The sequence below is a fragment of the Lepidochelys kempii genome, chromosome 5 (genome assembly GCF_965140285.1).
Source record: "Lepidochelys kempii isolate rLepKem1 chromosome 5, rLepKem1.hap1, whole genome shotgun sequence".
Lineage (NCBI taxonomy): Eukaryota > Metazoa > Chordata > Testudines > Cheloniidae > Lepidochelys > Lepidochelys kempii.
This window is the reverse complement of record NC_136384.1, coordinates 71,222,718-71,244,601: the sequence shown is the minus strand read 5'-3', so window position 1 is coordinate 71,244,601 and position 21,884 is coordinate 71,222,718. Positions and strand designations below refer to the sequence as shown.

Sequence of the window (21,884 nt, the reverse complement as noted above, 5' to 3'; positions counted from 1 at the left end):
CTTTAGCAAAGCAATCCTCTGTTACTCAGTGTGTGAGTATCAGAACCCACTGAAGTCTACAGCCTGTAGAACTTAGTGCTTGGAGTACCTGCAGTGTTTGCCTCCAAGCTCATGGTACACAGAGTATACTCTCAGACCCCTGAAGGGAAACGGCATACCACAACTCTGCAGCGGGGGTCAGGTGCCATATATGAGACCAAGGCTAAAAATGTAAACTGATAATGACTTGTTCATCCAAGGCACTGCTAGCTCTCAAAATATACTACAGAATATCACACAACACACTCACATCACTCCTCAAAAAGGGCTTTGCCTTGAAGGTTATCAAAATCAGCTTCAGTTGGACTGAAGAAGTGGGAAGAAGAGCAGAGACAAATTCCAGATTTGAGGATCCCCTTTAAGAAAATCACCTGCTACCAGTCCCCTCTTTAAGCTTGAGTCATGTTGTCAACCGCAACTGCAGCAGTATGACTCGCTCTCTTTGTGAATCACCATTTAATAAGCAGGGGGCTGCACTCTGCACTAACTTAAGTTTCCAGGTGCTTTAAGGCCACACAGAGAATTCCATTAGTGTAATCGTGAGTTGACAAAGGCAGAGATACTAGCCAGTTCTGCATCAAAAAGAAAACAAGTCATGCTTTCTTTACCCAGTGCATCTAAAATAGCAGGTTAGGCCACAGCTGAGCCTCCAAGAGTAGAAGGGAATCCAACAAGATTCCTTAACCCCAAAACTGAATAGTAAGCAGAAGACATATTCTTTTATCAGGACAATTGATAATCCTCCATTATACCACACCGTATCAGATTTCAACCAAGGAATATTAACACTTCAAGTTTGGTGTCGGTAAAATTACCTCAAAAGTGTTAACGGAGCAAGCTAAATTAATATAACAGAATACTATGGTACTAATTTTTTTAAAAAACGTGTAACACACTTTTTCTGGCTAAAAAATACACTGGCATTGCAATCTGCCTGTTGATCAATTTGCTTAAAAGTTCTGGGTGCCTGTCACCAGGAAACTGACAGATGTTGGTAGGTTGACTGGCTGATACAGACCTAGTCAGATCCTATTTGTGCAGATTTTTCTCTAAAGTTATGGAATACCTTTCTTAATTTTCTTGAGATAGCAAGGCCTTTAAAGGTCCCAGAGGTGAGAGCCACACTAGCCATATTGCTATCAAAGCCCTGGACCAGCTCACTCTGATCTGCAAGTTTGCGAAAGGGACAATGTATCTGTGATCAAGCTCTATTTCGTGCATTTGATTGCTTGAGGTGAAAGAAGTCCACTTGTGTATGTGGCAAGTTGATAAATATCAAGCCCCCTAGCAGCAGGCTGGGGGACACAGGTGCAAGAGGGTACAGAAACCACACCGCATGCCCAGCCACCCATTCATACACTTCAGCCCCACCCCACCCCATCATTCCACTCCCACTGGCCAATCACTGCACAATGCCCGACACCCGTCCCAGCAGCAGCCAATTAGAAGGCCCACCTGCCACCATCTCGGCCAATAAGGTCGCTCATATGTCAGTCGAAGGTCGGCCACATGCATCCGAGACTCCACCCATCTCCCCTCGCCGAAAGGGAGGAAGTGCTGGCAGGCGGGAATCGGTCTCTTTTCTTCCCGCCCCAGGTCCTAATTCCGAGGCTGCATCATCCGCTCAGGCCGGCGACATGAGACGGGCCGGCCCGCCCTGTGATTGGCTGCGCCGGGGAAGCCGGCTGGGCGCTCATTGGCTGCCGGTGTCGGCTGCTCGGCCGGCTGAGGAGGCTCAGCCGCACGGGGCACAGCGCGGCGGCGGGTGCGGTGCCAGGCGGGGAGCGCGGCAGCCCCTTGCCCACGGGGCCCAGGTGAGTAAGGGGCAGCCCCTCCCGCAGCCTGCGCGGGGCCCCGAGAGGGAACGGCGGGGCTCGGGCCGGGGCCCTGCCGGCGGGCACCGGCTCCAGCGCAAAGTCCGGAGCCGCCGCCTGCCGCTCGGGAGCCTGGGCAGGGGCCGGGCGATGCGGCGTGGCGGGGCCGCTCGGCCGGGGGAGGGGGAGCGGAAGCGGCAGAGCTCTAGGGGCGGGCCCGGCTGAGGCACTGGACGGGGCTCCGGGCTCAGCGCCCCCCCTCAGGCAGCCGCGGGAGCCCGGCTCCTTGGGCAAAGGTTTCCCAGCTGGGACCCGATAACCCTGCCCAGCCCCGCAGCAGTTAGCGCACATCCGCCCTCCGCTGGTGCCGCTGCTCGGGCGGCCGCGCTTCAGAGGCGCCTGTCCCGGGGCTGAGCGCGGCGTGTAGCCGTTACCTCTCCCTCAGCGGCAGCCGCCGCAGCGTGGGCCCAGCCCTGCTCGCTGGCTTAAACAATACTTCGGCGCCGTGTCCCCTCCCCCTCCCTCCCCCGCTTTAGTGATGCTTAAAGTTGAGTTCATTCATTGGAAATGTTTCTGATTTCCTCTTAATGATGCTGTGGCACATACAGTGAGCGCTATTTAATCTCTTCCTTGGGGTAGTAAAACGTTGATCTTTTTACATGTTCTCTGGATGTCATTCACTGCATATTAGTGAACCAAGATGGGTGAGTTATCTTTTATTGGTTTCAGAGTAGCAGCCACGCTCGGCTGTATTCGCAAAAAGAAAAGGAGGACTTGTGGCACCTTAGAGACTAACCAATGTATTTGAGTACAAGCTTTCCTGAGCTACAGTTCCCTTCATCAGTTGCATCCCATGAAGTGAGCTGTAGCTCAGGAAAGCTTATGCTTAAATAAATTGGTGAGTCTCTAAGGTGCATCTTTTATTGGATCAACTTCTGGTCCTGAGAGGAGACATACATATGTCAGTGGCGTGGTATTTGTCAATAGTAATTGCTTATAAGTAATAACAGAATATCTTAATATGCCATCTTTGGAACTAAACTCCCTATCTTTGATTTAAGTAGTCTACATCTATTGGTCTATAAGGTGTGTTGCAAAACACATTTATTTTTGTGGTCTTTTAGAAATGGGAAGTATGGTGAGATTTTTTTTTTTTTCCCAAGGGTGGTGGTGGAGGATGCAGGTATGATGCAGTATTTATTTCCCCTCTGGTTAATTTTAGGTAGTTTTATTTTAAAAAAGCTTACAAAATTGCAGTGATAAAAGTTCTCTTGACTACAGGCCGCTGCTCTGGCTGCATTGAGAGCTATGTAAATTAGACAGTTAATTTAGGGGGGAGTGTAGGTATTAAGATTGTGAAGTGTGGAGCAGTAGGAGCCCTGTGAGATTTCTGGCTTACTCAGCTAAAATTCCTCTAGGGTAAATTTACTGAATGGGCAGGTCTGCCACCATTTGTAAGGTTAGTTGGAGTGTTTGGGTCTCCTGAAGAAATTAGTGCTACCACTGGCACTAATTTGGGAGCTGAACCTCTGGTTTCCATCTTGTTTATAACTGACTCCCTGCTCAAGAGTTTGAGGAATGGAGGGAACACTCTTCCTCCCTTGCTATTTTCACCTTCCATGCACCTTCCTACTCGAGACAAACCAGTTTAACCCTAGGAGTTGTAGTTTAATAACAACCTAATATGAATCCATTTTTCCACAAATTAAAAACTAAAAATAAATCAATTAGAAAAATATTCCACTGCAGGATATTGAACCCAAACAAAGCATTGTGCTAGTGCATGAAAAGTAGAAAGAGAAGCTAGCCAGATAGCAAAGAGAAATTAAACTGATCTCTCTGGTTTCATAGCCCAAGCTAATAGTTCATTTGCAATGGCAGGGTCAGGTCCTACCATTAGCTTTCCCATTGATTTAAATGGGATTACACAAAGCATTAGGGCTCCATGTTTAAGATAGTAAATGGCTAACCACACTTAATTTTAAAAACTTTTAAAATTAATCTAAAATGCTACTAATAACTTGAGGACTTAAGGGTTTTTTTTTCATTTTACAGCAATCCTTTATGTAAGAATAATAGAGTGGATCTTCTCTGAATGGCTGTAGTTTTGTATAAAGTAGTTGTATTTTACTTAGGAATGGGATTTTTTTTAAATAAAGATTAATTGTCAAATATTTAATTTCAAATGCAAGAGTTGGCTAATAAAATTAGTTATGGGCTACATCCACAGAAGGATTTAGGTGTCTTATTGTCACTTTAGGTGCTTAGGTCCAAAATGTCCATCCTCAAAACCCTTGCTCAGCTGCCATCTAACCCTAAAGGCCTTATATGCTTAAGTTTCTCCTGGTAAAATCCTACATTTCTGCTGGTGGGTATGCACAAAGCTGCCTCAGCATCTAGCTTATCCCTAAGCCTCAGTGGGATCCTTGAACTACACGTTCCCCTGCTTGTCTTGTCTGTGGGACCCAATCTGGTAGGCATTCTTGGAGAATACCTAATTGCAATAAAACACTGGCAATAGTGTTCTCTTTATACCCAATAGTTAGAGCACTCACCCAGGAGGTAGGAGATTCAGGTTCAAATCTCCACTCTGCCTGAATCAGAGCAGGGACTTGAACTCAGGTCTCCTACCTCCTAGGTGAGGGCTGTTACCCATCTCCAGGGAAGGGTTCGCAACTGATTCCTGATGCTTCTGAGTTAGGCATTTAAATCCCTTGCCTGAACACTTCCTACTGGCTAGTTTAGGCAGCTCCCTGCTCAGCATACTGGCTTCTGTGAATTCCCATTTTTAGGGCCTAGTTCTCCCTCATATGTTGTATAGGGAGCCTGGGCACCTAACTTGGGCTGTGGATTCCACTGGGTGGCAAGTTGCCTAAAGTTAGGTGCTACAATGCTAAGCTCAAATCCCCTTTGTGGATTTGTCCATTTGCTTTTAAATATAGCCTTCACCAATTTTACTAAAAGACTCCTAGTTTATAGGCCTGGCTTCCCAGGTCTGTTTAGTATCTATAAAATAGTAGTTGTCTTAATTGTCAGTCTTGAAATTCCACAGGATCTGCTTTTTCCATTAGGTATTATTGTGTAGGGCTTTTTTTCACTAGATCATGTATATTGTGGGTGATCACCATTAACTTACATTTACAGCAGTTCCTGAGCCATACTTAAGCATGTGTGTGGTGCAGGTGTATAATATACATGTATGTATGAGAGTGGCTAAAGTAATGACATACTTTGGCCTTCAGTGATTTGATATGTTCAAGATACCATTAGTTTGCAAATGTCCTTCCAATTTAGAGCCTGTTCCCGCTGAAGTCAATGACAAAACTCCCATTGACTTCAGGGGAAAAGTATTCAGCTGTTCTTTTACTCTTTGGAAAAGTGTCTTAGGGCATGTGTTTGGACACTAGCTAAATTGGCTTAACTTTACTCAAAGTGTGACTTTAAAATGCAGTGTACGCCTATATGGATGCTCATGCAGAGGTGGTCTTAGTTCACTTTAGCTTAATCCTTTAATTCAGTTTAGTTTTCCTGAGTGTTCCTGCCCTTAAACTGGTGGTTCCAGATGTCAGACAGTGGTTAGCTTAGAAAGAAACTAAGCCTTCTTAATGGCTGATCTTGAACTTAAATTGTAAATTTCTATACAGGTGAAAAAAGAATGGAAATCCTTCCAGACGCAGCTTCTCTGGCAACAAAGCTGAAAAATACTCTAATCCAGTATCACAGCATTGAAGATGGTGAATGGCGAATTGCTAAGAAAATGGTAAATGATCCAGTTACTACAACTTATGTAATTGTACTACTGTTTTTATCAGATGATTAGTAAGTCATATTTTCCCCTTCTCACACACCTAAATAATGGTAGTTTGTTATGCATTGCTTTCAGATGGAATTCTCTGTACAGCAAAGGACCCAGGTCAGCTCCACTCTTGCTTGTCTGCTTTGAGTCCTAATATTGACCTTTTGGGGTCCGAGGCTTGAGCAGAAATGTTTTGTCTTTACTTGTATCCATAGTTGGGAAAGTATTTCACACTAGAAACAGTTCTCCAAGTTTTCCTTTATAAAAGTGTGGACTTCCCTTGGAACGATCTGATTCAAACATTTCTACTTTCTTTCTTTTAAGATTAGGAATGTGTTCTGATTTGTTTAGTGCAAGTTTATCAAATTGGTAGGAACAGGTGTAAGTTAGTATTTTTGCCACTTGCTATGCAGTAGCAGCTTTTTGGGCCTTTGTGGTCTGTTTTCAAGCAGATGTTGGTGACACAGAATCACATTTTCCTAGTGTAATCTGCTAATTTACAAAATGTAAATAATCCTATTTCTTAAAACAGGAGTAGTAACAAACATCGCGTAGACAACTCCCTTTTTGGAGAAACCTCAGAGAAGGGACCTCTGTGCTGATGTCTACGCTGACCGCAGAAGCAGATGTCTTGCACCAGCTCTGTCTCTTTCTTGGGCCTCAAGTCTCATAGCTTCAGTTTCCTCTGACCACTCTAATCTCTAAATTTTACACACGGGGAAACTTAGTGCAAGGCTATTCACCAAGGCCTGGACAGGTGGGTCTGGGCATCTACTTTCCTTTTGTGAAGTTATTCCACTACCCAAAAGAAGCTCGGAGTTCAACTGCCCAACAAAGCCACATGACTCTGGGTGTGGTTACTGTGTGGCATTTTTACTCTCTCTGGGAGGTTCACCCTGAGTATTTATACACCAGTGATCCCCAGTCTGAAAACAAGTCCCTCCGGATAGCTCCAAGACACCTAAGCATAGTTTTATACTTTTCATTCTTACTGTGTCTTTTAGAGAACGTGGTGTTACTGTGTCAAACTCTAGTGGGGTCCTGCAGTGGTCTGTCCTGGATCTAATACTAGTCAATATTTTTATTAATGACTTGGATAATGGAGTGGAGAGTATGCTTATAAAATCTGAAGATGACTCCAAGGCAGGAGTGTTTGCAAGCATTTTGGAGGTCAGGATTAGAATTCAAAACAACCCCTGACAAATTGGAGAATTTGTCCTAATTTAATGAGATGAAATTCAATAAAGGAAGGAAGAAAAAAAAACAAATCAAATGCACAACTATAAAATTGGGCATAACTCGGTAGGTAGTAGTACTGCTGAAAGGATCTGGGGGCTGTCGTGGATCACAAATGTGAGTTAACTGTGATGCAGTTGCAAAAAAGGCTAATATTCTGGGATGTATTAACAGGCATATCCTATGTAAGACCCGGGAGGTAATTGTATTGCTGTACTTGGTACTGAGGAGTCCTCAGCAGGAGTACTGTGTCCAATTCTGGGTGTCTCACTTTAGAAAAGTGGACAAATTGGAGGGAGTTCAAAGAAGAGCAACAGAAGTGATATGTTTAGAAAGCCTCTCTTCTGAGGAAAGGATAAAAAGACTGGGAATGTTTAGTCTTGAGAAAAGACTGGGGGAGGAAGGGAGACCTGATAAGACTTCAAATATATTAAGGGCTGTTACAAAGAGGACTGTGTTCAATTGTTCTCAGTGTCCGCTGAAGGTAGGACGAGTCGTAATGGACTTAATCTGCAACAAGGGAGATTTAGGTTACATATTAGGAAAAACTTTCTAACTAGAAGGGTACTTACGCTCTGGAATAGGGTTCCAATGGAGACTGTGGAATCCCCATCATTGGAGGTTTTTAAGAACAGGGATGGTCTAGGTTTACTTTGTCCTGCAACAGCATGGGAGGCTGGACTTTATGACTTCTCAGGGTCCCTTCCAGCCCTAGATTTCTATGATTTTAGAAAGAGATTAGCTCAGAATGGAGTTCACTAAAGTCTTTCTAAAATATGTAGGTCATTTCAAGTTTCCTTGGAAGCAGAAGATGCAGTGTAATATAGGAGTGGTGATAATTCAGGGAGAACCCACTGTTACAGAATAAGTGACTCACTTTTTAAAAAACATCTAAAGAGATGTATGTCTCCATGTACCCAATACTAATTTGAAATATGTTCTTTACAGTGTGTCCATCCACCTGAGGCTTTTTGTTGTGGTTACGTCCAACCCCAGTTCTGCCCGGCAGTTGACTTGGGTGCATCTGAAGATGGAGACCTAGAACACAGACATGCATAACATGATTTTACCTAGTCCACACAGATCAGGAAAAGTTTTTAAACCTGTTAGGCATAACTGATTTTAAGTTCAGCCAACTTGAATCTTTGGATGGTGTAGACCTGCCCTTAGACACAAATATCCTGTAGTTTTAAGGGTATATCTTCACAGCATAGTTAGCTCAAGGTATAACTGAACTGTTACCCCAACCCAAATCCCTTCCACACATACAAATCTGTAACTTAAGTCATGTGGGGCTTTAAACTCGAGCTAGTTGGCCATTGTGGGGGAGAGGGATGGAGCTGGAGTGCTACTGAAGCTCGAGCTAGTAATGCAGTGGGGATTCAGCTTAAGTGTCTTTTGCTGAGACACACTCCAATCTTTTTCCTGGGTTAGGAAACAAACTTCGCATTTATGTAACTGTAAACCATTTGTGTGATATTGCTGCATTGACTAGTCTTACATATGGTTTCTTGCTAAATGTTGTCTCTAAGGTGCCACAAGTACTCCTTTTCTTTATATGGTAGTACATTGTTACTTTTTCCTGGTGTCATTGCTAACAAGTTTCACACAAAGTATTCAATGCAATAATTTCATGGCTAAACCTGATTGTGTTTTAATAATAATGTAGGGGGATACAGACTTGTGCTGAACCTATTTTTAGGCCCTGATCCAGCAAAGCACTGAACTTTAGGATAGCGCTATTTCTGACAGATTTCCAACACTTGATACTGAGAAACAGCTCATTTGAAAGAGTGCATTTGCATGTTGTTGGTAAAAAAAACAAATTGGTATGTTTTCATGCCTAAAAACATGTAGAATTTCCCAGATCTAAAATTGATGCACACTTTAGAAGTGGACATAATAAATATGGTATTCTTCCACTTTGTTTTCCAGAAAGATGCAACTGTGTGGCGGAAGCCATCAGAAGAATTCAGTGGATACCTGTAAGTTTACCTTCATACTAGATAAGTAAGTTTGTGGGACTAAGACTTAATAGAAGCTGGAAAAGGGGGCTGTGGAAAAACCTATTAGAGCATCCAGTCCATCACCTTGTCAGTATAGAATTAGTCCCTATAATACTTATCTTAGAGTTTGACATTTTAATGCCTGCATCTTGTATATTGTCTATAACAAGACATGCAACTGTCAATGAAGACTCGGTGAAATTCTTGCTCCTTGGATATAAATGGTAAAACTCCCATTGACATCAAATGGGGCAAGATTTAATCCTTAGTGCTCTGACTTGCAGATGACTTTTCTAAGAACTCTAAGTCCAGACTTGCTGGCACTTGCATTTGACAGCTCACCTTGCATAATCCTGGTAATCTCATTTACCATGGAACCCACAATGGGTTAAGAAGCCGTCCTATGGTTGGGAAGAGTTGTGTATGTGGGTTTCTTGGCAGGGATGGGATCAGGTAACTTGGTGAAAGCTTCCAGGAACCTACTAAAACAGTTTCAGATGACTTTTGAATGTGTGGTGTAAACTAAGATCTATTTGGTATTGGCTACCAAAGCATATTGTGATTGCTCATTCTCAGTGAAAATTACCATTTATTTGTGCTTTATGGAGATTTGACTCCTCCTCATCCCTTTTGTTTTTCCTTTCTGTGTTTCTTCTTTGCCTTCCCCTTCACTACCATCCCCTTTACTTTTCCTTGTCCCTCCTCTTTTCCCTAGCTGACTCTCCTGCTCCTCATTGGAGAGGAACAGCAAATTGACAAGCTGTTTCAGAGATAGAGGATGTCTGTTTTGCTCTACCTCTCCATTTACCCATGCAGTGAGAAATACAGTAGTGATGTATTGCAGAAAATGGCCTCACTGTAGGTGTCAAAAAGAGACCGCATGAATGGGAGTACATCAGCTTATTGGCCTTAAAATAAATTTTAAAAAGCTAAGGAGTCATATCACATGGACTGAGAAGAGGGTTTGCAATTTGAGAAATACAGAATGTAGCTTAAGAACCTCTCTCTTAAAATACCAGTTACTGCAAGGGAAAGGACTGGATGATTGAATAAGTCTTTTCCTGTACCTGAACTTTTCTGATAGAATTGTTTAGTTTTTATCTTCAGATAATGTGTGTATAGTAAGTGGAAAGCATAAAGGATTTCATATTTTAAACAGCTACAAAGCTCAAGGAGTTATAGAAGACATTACCAACAGAGTAGTAGATCACATTCGTCCTGGACCTTCTAGACTAGATTGGGACAACTTAATGACTACAATGGACATTGTTGAAAAGTTTGAAGAGGTAAAAATTTGTCTTCTAGACTTCTAAATAGAACATGTATTTGTGTGGATGTAAATATGTATTCTACAGTACATCACAGCAAGTGCATCATCTTATGGTGATATAGCCTGAAGTTAATCCATGCACATGTCTATACATTTTTATCTTATGGCGTCATCTCACATATATGCTCCTGTATGTAATCGTCTTTTTAGTAGCTTGTTGAATTGGGACAGAATTCCACCATTGCTGAAATTAAGGATCAAAGGATAAGATTTAGTAGGTTATGCTCTATCTTCCAGTAAAAATCCATGTTCTGAGGGAATTAAAATGTCTTTTTTACTTTAAAAGATATAAAACTCTAAAGACTGCATTCATTCTGTGGGATGTAGCTTATTTATTTTTTTTTTAACATTGCAAAATGATGCATAGTTTTGACAAAACTACCGAGTCACCTGTTCCCTGTAGGCTGGCTCCAGTATGCCATCAGGATTTGGTGCTTGGAACCTGAATAGTGACTGTGGTGGGTCAGGACTTACCAAAAAGATAGGTGTGAAGTTCATCACGTGCTGACTGTTAGTCTTGTCCTGATCACTTGGGGACATTCAGTACAGCACTTCAAAGCCTTTGGTTTATACATCGATCACTTTTTACATTCAATTTTCCTGGCTTTAAGTTAGATCCTTACAGTGAACTATTTTACTTAATGTTTAATACATAGAACATTAGTATCCTCTTTAGAATTTTTTTTTGAAGATTACTGCATTCTACTTTATTACTAGCGTGGTGAATCAAAAGCACTTTGCAGAGCAGCCTAGTAGTTAGTGAAAGACTCCTGGGTTTTATTCACAAAACTTTTGCGTGTCCAATTTTAGACATCTAGAGCTTAACTTAGGCCAAGGACACTCAGCTTCTGTTGTCTTTACTTGCAGTTGCTCAACATCTCTAAATTTTAGGCACTTAAGGCCTAATGTTGGACACTTTTGAAGATTACCCTTTAATCTGCACTTTACGGTAGCCATCTGTAAAATGGGTAGCTTAGAAGGGAGAGTGGGATATAAGTAAAAGCTTATTTTTTGTTGAAAATGCTAGCTTCTTATGAACATTAAAAAGTTGACTTTGTTGATACATGGTTCATTGTTTTGCTATCCTCCTGAAGAATTGCTGTGTAATGCGCTACACCACTGCTGGCCAGCTGTGGAACATCATTTCCCCAAGAGAGTTTGTTGACTTCTCTTACACTACTCAGTATGAAGAGGGGCTTCTAACATGTGGTAAGATGTCATTGGCCACTACCTTTTTCTTATTTTGAAACTGATTACCATATAGTTAAGTGCGTATGCTGTTCTGAGCTCCTTTAAAACTGGAACTTTTAAAGGCTTTACAAGATAGTCTACTAAAAGTATTCCAAATATACTAGAGTGCTCCTGTATAGCACTTTACATATTCAAAGCCACACACAAACATTAGCCAAGCCACACAACATTCCTGCATGTTAAGCAAGTATCACCATATTATGCATGTGAAAATTGACCGAGAAACTGTGATATGCCCAAAGCTACATAGTAAATCAGATGGAGTGGAAATAGAACTTGCTTATAAATGGGAGTCCACTCTGGTGTAAAGTTATTGCTTGTCCAGTGAGAGATGGTTTGAATGAAGAATGGGCAGCCTCTGTGCATTAAAACTAGAATCCAAATCTTGGCTATTGATCCAAGCGTCTCTGAAGTGTGCCTGTCACTACTTGTAATATCCCTAAGAAGAAACTCTTACCTTGTATTTGCTCTTGCAGACCCTTTGTTTCTTTCACACCTCTTCTACTTCCCCTCCCTCGTGCAAACAAAATCTTTATTTTGGGTCTGTTGGCTAACTATATAGTGGAGAACATTTATGCAAAGGGCTGTATTTTCTGCTGTAGGATGTCAATGAGAGATGTGCCCATGGATCCAAGAACAGAACTAGACCTGCAACTGTGTACATATGACAAGAAACATGGCTTCCTGATCCAATCTTATTGACTTTTTTGTAACTTTTTTTTAAATTAGGTATAAGTCTAGACTATGGAGAGGTGAGACCTAATTTTGTCCGTGGATTTAATCACCCCTGTGGCTGGTTCTGTGTCCCTCTTAAGGATCGTCCTGACCAAAGTCTTTTGACAGGCTTCATCCAGACTGAACTGCGAGGGATGCTTCCTCAGTCCGCAGTAGATACTGCCATGGCTAGTACCCTGGCAAACTTTTACTCTGACCTCAGAAAGACACTGAAAACAATCAGCTATTGACCTAGATTTCCATACATGTCTTGCAACCATCTGTTCCTCCTTCCTGTATTGTATCAAAGCTTTGATTAGGTTAGCAGGTGCTGCCTAGGGGGTATGCATACATCCCTGGCTCAACATGTGGGTTTGTGCTCCCTGCTGAGCTCTGAAAATGTACAATGTAAAGACTGAACGTACAAAGTCATCTGCTTCCAAGGAAGATAGCTCAGAATTGGGGCTCAACTCTGGTAAATACTGAGTGACCTAAACTCTCACTGAAACAGGGGGAGTGGATGGGTACTCATTTTGCAAGTTCAGACCACCTGTGCTGCCAACATCTCATTGAAAATAGAATTTTACAGTGTATGCTTTTTTATTTTTAAGGTGCTCCTTTGAAAGATTAAGAAAGATATAATCTGTATGTGGAAGTTTCTACTTTTTATACATTTTAGTTAAATCCAAAATGACATTTTAAACGGTCTTTATTAAGGCTCAGAGTGGAATTCCCCAAAGGAATATTAAATTAGGTATCACTTAAATTGAGCTCTTATTTGAGATCTAAAGAGTCACATTAGCAAATTCCTATGTTGTTGGCATTTCCTAAATATTAGTCTTATCTATGACTAAAAGACTTCTTAAATACAGTAGTTATGTCAAGATTCTAAATATTTAGTAGGAATGCATTTATAGCTGCTCAGAGCCTATTGATGTCACAGGGGTCTTTCCATGGTTTTCATTCATCATGGATCAGGCCAATGTTAATCAAAGCACAAAACGCCAAGACATCCATCCATTATTCCTTTGTGCAATCTAGCTTTTAAAAGCAGAAATGTATTTATGTATCTAAACCTGCATCTACTGTAGACTGGGTTTTTTGGTTACTATTGGAAACCCTAACCCATTTTTCCCCACAGTTCAATTAAAACAAAAATCACTCAGTAACATTTTTAATTCTCTCCTCCACCCTTTATATTTTTCTTTTGGATTATATCCTCAAATTTGAGGTTAAATTCTACATCTGCCTTTATCAGCTCCTTCCATATCCAATGTGGCAGTTTATAGCTTTTCCCCCCATGTTAAATGACCGGACATTCTCTGAATTGAAAATTGGAGTAACTAACCACACTAAAATGCTCTGCAAACATAAATATTTTGGGTGTTTTTTTTTTAAATGTAAATCTCAAGAACTTGGGTAACCAACAAGCAGAAACCCGAACTCCAGTCTCAGCCTAGTCCTCATATGGCTTTGAATAAGTTTTTAGACAGAGGAGGTAGATGCCTTAGGCTCTTCTGACAATTCCATTGGATACCTAGCTACATCTTTAGGTGCCTAAATATCTTAGTTTGACCCTGAGCATTTTCTATGCATCTTTTGCTTTAGGGAAAACTACGTAGTTACCCATGCAACACTACAAATGCTTAAAGGGTATGTAGTTTGTTTGATTAGGGTTTACTTTAGTTGTGTGGTAGATGCAGTGAATATATTTTAATTTTTTTATAATTTTCAATGACAAGTATAGCAAGTAGCATACCATAAGTGATCGAGAACTACAGGAAGCTTAATTATGATACATACAGCAAGCTTAAAGGGATGTGCAGATAATAGTAGGCCTAATATTTAGATTTGATTGAAACCAAAGTTCAGAAACCTATGATCAACAAAGTTAATCAAAAACAAATGTTAATAGAAACTCAATTTTCCTCTGCAGCATTTACAACCCATTCAGAACACTGAGCTTTGTCTAAACAAATAAGTTATTTGGGGAAAAAAGGATTAAATAGTGAAAACAGATTTTAAAAAATCCTCACTTTGAGGTGTTTAGTGGAGATAAAAAAAAAGCCACACACATAATTGGAACCAAGTTAAGTCATCTTCTGTGCCTATCCAGTCAGAGGAGGCAGATAGTGTCAGATCCTCATTGGGTTTGTGTGCATGTGTTCAGCCTGTGATTCCCCACTTGTATACTCTTCTCCTCTAGATCCCAGAGTTAGGCCCTTCTTTTGGCTGGGGAACTATAATTTGTGATGGGAATAGCTTGACCAAGAGAAAGTGGAGCTGGCAGGGGCCATCCCCTGCAGGGATTCCTAGCCTTCATTAATACCATGAGTCAGTATTAACTCAGGCATTCTTCCTTTCTGGGACCTGGACCCTCCCTTCCTAGAGGGAGGTGATCCAAGGGCAGAGGCCAGTGTGGAAGACCCTAGCAGCACAGCTCCATTGGAACAGCATGGTTAAGGATTTAGAGGAAGTTCTGTGAGAGAGCTCACAGATTCTTCCTAAATATAGGAAAATCTGGGTAATTATATTTAACCTCCATGTCCTTTTCAGAGCTGATGCATCTAGGTCATTCAAAATATTTAATATAAAAATTGTCAGTTTTTGGTCTTTGCCATTCCTTACCTCTCCCTGAAGAGTGCACTCTAAACATCTCATTTATGAAGGCACTTCACTGGTGCAGAACAATTCAAAAGGAGCACCAGAAACCCTTTTGTAGGAAGGTGTGTTATTTATGACACTAGGCACTTTACAGACAAGACTACAAGGTTCCTGATCTAACTCCCTTTGTAGTCACGGGATGTCTTTGTAGAAACTTCAGGGGAATTGTTCTGGGCACTCAAGGAAGATATGCTTACTCTTGATCACCAGCCTATTTTGTTAATGTAATTTTTTTCAAATGGAAGGAAAAATTGATAGTATTTTAGGAGTAATGTTTAATTACCATATTCTCTTTACTTTCCATTCTACTTCCATTTCTCTATAGAAGTTGCCTTACCCTAGTGAGAACTTTTCCCAGTGACACTACTGGGGATCTAAAAAGCTCAGTTCATATCTCCTGTTGAGGTCCATAGGAATTATGTGCTTACCACGGAAACTAGACTACAAAGCATGTGCACTTTATTGCTAGAGGTTTTCACAGTCATTTCTGGAATTATATAACATCTGTTAGCCCTGGTTTTGTTGTGCAGTGCACAGACCATGATTTCATGGAGTGATTATAGATTAAGATGCTGAACTGCAGCTCTCTCCACTCTCTCTTTCTAAATAAAGAATCTGCCCACGCTCCAAAGTCAGTATGAATGTATAGTCTGTCCTTATTACATTCTTGGCACAAAGACCAGCAATTACCAGCACCCACTTCTGTAGTGATTTGGCTGTAGGTACAGCAGGCTTCTTGTAAAAACTGATTTCGTTGCAGAGTAACGTGGCAAGCTAATGTGGTTAGAATCATTCAGAGGCTGAGAGGCCCTACCAGGCTGCACTTTATCTATGTTTAAGGCACACAAACTAGTTTTGCACTTTTCAGCACCTGCATGCTATTGCTAATATCCAACAAGCCAGGCAATGTTTAAGGTAACAGCAAAGCAAAAACTCTGTAGGAGAGATCAGGGCCAGATATTTATTTTGACATAAGGAAAACATTTGACAAGAACTAAGGAATTATACTATGACTAGAAATTTAGTCCATATATTGGATGGGGAATGATTGAAGATAGGCTAAATTTGAAAATTGCCTCAGGCCCCCACCTTGCAACTGTATCATCAAATCTGTGCCTGTAATTATCAGTGTTGTAATTTTGTGAATACAATTCAGACTAATTTGAGTTAGCAGGAGTTCAGGTTGCTCAGCACCATCCACTACTGGGCTCTCTGCTGGTCATCCTGCACAGTTTGACAAAGGACATTTAGAGCCTGCTCCAGAATAGCACTTTCTCAGGGCCTGTGTTCCATTACTTGCAAAGTTAGAGTTCATTTGGCAGTGAACACTTGCAAAGAAAAGTATCGCCCTTACAAAAAGAGTTATAAAAATCTTTTACTGCTGTGAACTAGTAGTTCTAAATACATTGCTGGCACAAGTGGGCACAATTCTATTGAAACCAGTTAAGTTGCTTCTATTTTCATTAGGGTTGAATATAGTCCATGAGAGTGTTGGAGTTATCTTTAACGGACAAAAGCTTATAATGTATCATAAGATTGTATTTATATTTTGAATATGTTTTTGTGCTGTGAATTAAAATGAACACAGACTCTACTTCTTTTCAGTACTTTTACAGAGCCCTATGCTTACTCCATTAAGAGGCAACAGTTCCATTAATTTCACTGAATTGTCTAATTAAAAGCTGCTAAATGGCTGAAGGCAATTAGATGATGCTCTTCATGGTTTTCTCTTGGAAAAACTAGATGTATGTATTTTGACTCTACCACAGCACAATACACACAGGTTTTTCATAGCTTTGAGTATTTGGAAGTCCCTGGAAAAATATATCTAAATGTTCTTACCAAAAACTTGAAAGTCTTCTCTAAACATAATTCATAACAACTTTCACTTACCACACTCTTGCAAGAAGACTATGGAAATTGGCTAGTCCAGGTAAACACCCCCCACCACCACCACATGTTTTGGCACTCTAGCTTGTTACTGAAAAGAGTGAAGAACTTACCATCAAAATAAGTTACTCATCTTAGGCAAATGCACCAGTAGAATTCTGAAAATTGCATACCCTAGATAATGTAGGATGTAATTTAAGTGTTTCTAGACAAAATTCTCTCTTAAAAGATTGAGCCAAAACTCAATGAAGCAAAGGGAAAGACATCACTTATATAAGGAGCTGCACCAAATTTCTCTCAGTGCAGTCTATGTAAGGGCTAAGCTGTTTTATAGCTCCTGCCCTGAGGACTGGGAAGGGTGGATTAATTTCTACTCCTGGGGGGCTATGAATCCCCTTATGCATAGGGCCCTACCACATTCACGGCCATGAAAAACACATCATAGACAGTGAAATCTGGTCTTTTGTGCACTTTTACTGTATACTATACAGATTCGGGGGAGATAAGCATTTCTTAAGTTGGTGGTCCTAGTCCAAAAGGGAGTTGCGGGGGGAGGGGGTAACAAGGTTATTTTAGGGGGGAAGGGTTGAAGTATTACCACCCTTACTTCTGCACTACCTTCAGAGGTGGGTGACCAGAGAGCAGTGACCTAGGGCCCATCTCTGCAGATGTAAAGGTTGCAATACCATACCATGCCATCCTTACTTCTGCACAGCTGCTGGTGGCAGCTCTGCCTTCAGAACTGGGCTCCTGGCCAGCAGCTGCTGCTCTCCAGCTGCCCAGCTTTGAAGGCAGAAGCAGTAAGTTACACCCCACAATAGGGTATAGAAGCAGACACAGACTGCTTGGGCACTTTGGCTCTAACACCACTTGGGACTGAAAATGTCTTTCATCTGCTCCCTGACCCAAGAAAATTGAGACACTTACTGACTTTCAACTTCATGTTTTTTCTTAATAGCCATGTCTCCCAGAGTTTCACAGGAAAACTTCAGAGTGGCCTGAGATGCTTAGCATTTCAATAAGGCCCTTCATTGGATGGTCTTAAGTTAATTTTCATAGTGTTCCCCTTTTCCAGGAGTCACATACAGTTCTCAAAGTGCAATACAGAGACACAGGGTCTCTCTTCACTGCAACATTAACTTGTGCTATAAGTTCAGTATTCTCCCTAACTTAAATCCTGTCATCACAAAAAACCCTTAAGCAGAGCTAACTTGGAGGGCCGAGGCTAAAGCTCAAGTGAGTACAACTCATCAGCTGCTACTGTGACCGCTCTGTAGTATAAACAAAGGCTAGCTCCACTCAAATGCTGCTAGTCCTTCAGTGCCTTCCTGCAGTTTGTCTCTTCCTTGCCCTGCCCTGCCCAGCCCATACTCAGAGAGGATAGATGTGTTCTCCACCAATTCACTAGAAAAGAATTCACAGAGGGGCACAGCTTACTGCAGTGCAGAGTCATGGGCTCTGTGCCCAGATCTCTTTGCCACACTTGAGTGAGAGCAGCATCAGCATGGAGTCAGCAGTTCACGTGTCACTTTGCAATGTGGCTGCTGTCATTTGTGCTAGGCTAATTCACGGGAGGTAATGAAAGTGTAAGTACCCTGGTCGACTGCAGTGAAGATATTCCCAATATGACTTGCCCAAGGCTAAACAGAAAAATCAATTCTACAGCCAAGACTAGCCTTCAAACCTGTGATCCTGCAGTTTGCTGCATGTGGGTAGATCCCTATAGCTGCATGCAGCCCTATTGACTTTAGTGAGGCTCCATGGGGGGGGGGGGGGGGGTTAGAGGGGTCTGTCTGCATGGAGAAATTTGCAGGAGCTGGGCTGAAGACAATTCCTAATCATGCTTTACCCACTAGTTGATCCTCTGCCCTGAAGGAGAAATAAAAGCTTATAATGAGGGGGAGGGAAGACGTCTGTTATACAGTATTCTTAAAAAAGAAAAGAAAAGAAAAGGAGTCATACAATAGTTTGAGTGCAGAGACATGACAGTACAGATAAAAATATTGACATGTTCCAAGCCAGCTGCCTAGCTGTACATTGCAGACAAAATGGCATTTGCACATGTGGCACATACTGAAGAGGAAGTGGTGTTTTAACTAATAAGAAAAGGGAGGGAAAGACTAACATGGGATTATAGCTGGCTTCACTTCTGGCAGCATAGTAACTTTGGGTTAGATTCACAGAAGGAATTAGGTGCTTAGTTGCTATGTTAGGTGTCTAAAGCCCTGTATTGGGCCCTACCAAGATTCACACAATCCCTGCTCGGCTGTCAAACCCTGTAGAGGCCTAAACTTGCAAGGTGTGCTCATTTTTGCAGTAAAGGTTCCCTAGATGCCTATGTGTCTGCTTCAACATGCACGCTGCAGCCCCACACCAAGCATCCAGCTAAGCCCCAAAGTGATTCACAAACCAGAGGACAGGCATTCCTCCGCTTAACTCACTTGAATGGCCCAATCAGGTAAGTGTTTTAGAGCTTGCCTATCAGCATGTACCCCTATAGATAAGCTTACACAGCACAGCCTAGTGAGGGGAGAAAGTGGGAGGACAATGCTCTTCTCCTCACTGGTGGCTAGGTACTCACCTGGGATGGGATAGGTCACCAATTCATAGGGTGACCAGATGTCCTGATTTTAGGGTCTTTCTTCTTATATAGGCTCCTATTACCCCCCTGTCCCAATTTTTCACACTTGCTGTCTGGTCACCCTACTAATTCAAATTCTCCCTCCACCTGATGAGGACGAGAGATTAGAACAGGGCTCTGACACCTCTCATATGGGCTATTCTGATATGGGGCTCCTTAAGTCTCATCTGTTGAAACTTTTCCTCTGTGGATAAATAATTAAAAAAAAAGTCTTTGGAGCAGGTGGACTGAATCCTGGTCCCCTACCTCCCAGGTGAGTGCTCTAGGGTACAGAGTTGCTCTCTCACCTCTTACTAAAAGTGGAACAGCTTCAACAGGAGAGACAGAAAAAACCCTCTATCATAGGAACATAAGAATGGCCATATGGGGGTCAGACTAATGACCTGTCTTCCAACAATGGCTGGTGCCAGATGCTTAAGAGGGAAGGACCAGAACAGGGTAATTAAGCAACTGATCCATCCCTTGTCAGCCAGTCCAAGCTTCTGGCAAAGATTTAGGGACATCCAGAACATGGGGTTTAGTCCCTGGTTGTCTTGGCTAACTTACCTAATTCTTTTTTTAGCCCAGTTATACCCTTCACAACATCCCCTGGCAACTAGTTGACTATGTGTTGTGTGAAGAAGAACTTCCTTGTTTTAAACCTGCTGCCTATTAATTTCATTCAGGGACTCCTGGTTCTTGTGTTATTCTACTCTGTCACATAACACAGCCCTATTCACTTGCTCCACACCATTCATGATTTTATAGGCCTCTGTCGTATCCTCCCTTAGTCATCACTTTTCTAAGATGAACAGTCCCAGTCTTTTTAATTTCTCCTCAGGTGGAAGCTGTTTCATACCCCTACTCATTTCTGTTGCCCTATCCTGTACGTTTTCATCAGACAATCCCATAGCTCAGTGGTTAGGGCACTCACCTAAGTGGTGGCAGAGCCCTGTAAAAATCCCTTCTCATTGGGCAGAGGAGAGACTTGAACTGGGGTCTCCCACATCTCAGGTGAGTACCCTAATCACTGGGCTAAAAGCGATGAAGGGAGAGTGCATCCTCCTCTTCCTGCAAAAACTGCCTACGCAACTAACTCCAAGAGAGGGTTATAGCTGAGCAATGCTTTTAGAAAGAGGCATCCCCCTGCAGCCTGGACATGAATGCTTATCTCTGAGAGAGGGCAGGATTTAGCACAAACACCTTGGCATCTCCCATTGGCTAGCTTAGGACAGTGCTGGTTAGCTTCTGTGAATCCTCTATGGAGGCACCTATCTCTGCTCATTCATTGTACTGGGAGCCTACATTCCAAACTCAGGCTTTGTGAATCTCAGTGATTTTTCTAGGTGCCTAAAAGTTAGCCATAGTGACACTCATTGCTACCACTCCTAAGTACCTTTGTGAACCTAGCCTTTTGTGCTTTCGTAAGCTATAAGATGGCAGGATGTTCTGTGGGTCTCAATTTACTGTCCAGGGTGCTTAAGTTTCTGGACTATCTTCACTAGTGGTTCTATCAGGGATAAATGCTTGTCAGCTTATTGTCTCATGTGCCATCTGAATTTTTGGCTCTGTATTTTTAGAATATGACCTACGTAAGCTTTCATATTGTACCACAGGGTTCCATCATACTTTGTCACCCTGCAGATTTGCAAGTGTGGTTTAAATATAAAAAGTACAAAAACCTTATTGACGGAGTTTCAACTTCCAATCTTGCCTAGCTTGGGAAATCAAAGGAGGGCTACAACAGTTATTCCTATGAACACTCTTCAACCTCTTTCACGCTGACCTTAAAACACATCAATGTTTCACCGGTTAAGACTGCTCTCCTGTTGTACAAAACTACTAACTTTTGGGGGAGGGGGGTGAGGGGGAGAGAGAGGCCACATTGAAATTCATTCAAGATTAATAAGCTATAAACAAATACTGTATGTGCCAGGATATCCCTTTATAATAGCAACAATGTTATATTCTCCATTATACAGTTGGCTGTAACAGTTTTCATCTAATTGAATGACAAACAGGCATTTCCAGGCTAATTTATTATCATATTGTACATGCAAATCTTTTTTTATAAACTTCCCAGCATCAAAGCTTATTTTTTTCATTTAGCAAATATCAGCATGTCCATATGAGCATATAAAAGATTACATTAATCCCAAATATAATACATTGCCAGTTCTGCTGTTCCATACTCCTTTCTAGATCTGAATTCTCTCCTATGGTTTGTTTACACAGTATGAGAAAAGTTATTATACAACTAGGATTAGCCTGAAATAAAAGTGCGTACACTTAACAGGCAGCCCTAAGATTTTTACTTACTATGTTTTTGTTATTAAAGGTGAACAACTGTTGACGGTACAAGATTTTTCTTACATAACAAGTTGTAGAACAGTATGTCAAATGTAGAGAGAACATAGCAGAATTGAGAAAATATGGGTTATGGAGTCCAGTAAGTATACAGACCAACCTCAACTATTCCTAGCTTTATAAGCTTTTATAATAGGATTATAAAATACACCTTGTA

General features: G+C 41.6%; 1 protein-coding gene across 5 annotated transcripts; it reads left to right on the top strand.

Annotated features, from left to right (window-relative positions):
- The first annotated feature begins 1,595 nt into the window (after positions 1-1,595).
- On the top strand, positions 1,596-13,351 carry STARD4 (StAR related lipid transfer domain containing 4). Of its 5 annotated transcripts, none has more exons than XM_073344686.2 (6): positions 1,596-1,853; positions 5,498-5,613; positions 8,821-8,870; positions 10,051-10,177; positions 11,316-11,430; positions 12,202-13,351. In XM_073344686.2, the coding sequence occupies exons 2-6, from the start codon at positions 5,509-5,511 to the stop codon at positions 12,435-12,437; spliced, it is 633 nt and encodes a 210-aa protein (XP_073200787.1). In that variant the 5' UTR covers positions 1,596-1,853; positions 5,498-5,508; the 3' UTR covers positions 12,438-13,351. The 5 variants fall into 5 exon arrangements, with proteins under 5 accessions (XP_073200787.1, XP_073200786.1, XP_073200789.1 ...); XM_073344685.2 differs by lacking the exon at positions 1,596-1,853 and adding an exon at positions 2,138-2,557; XM_073344690.1 differs by lacking the exon at positions 1,596-1,853 and adding an exon at positions 6,182-6,406 and having other exon boundaries at positions 5,528-5,613.
- Positions 13,352-21,884: the final 8,533 nt, after the last annotated feature.

Excerpts from the sequence above, each read along its gene's own strand:
- STARD4 (XM_073344685.2), top strand. Across the intron at positions 5,614-8,820 it reads GGCGAATTGCTAAGAAAATG|AAAGATGCAACTGTGTGGCG; the intron begins GTAAATGATCCA and ends TTTGTTTTCCAG. Across the intron at positions 10,178-11,315 it reads TTGTTGAAAAGTTTGAAGAG|AATTGCTGTGTAATGCGCTA; the intron begins GTAAAAATTTGT and ends ATCCTCCTGAAG.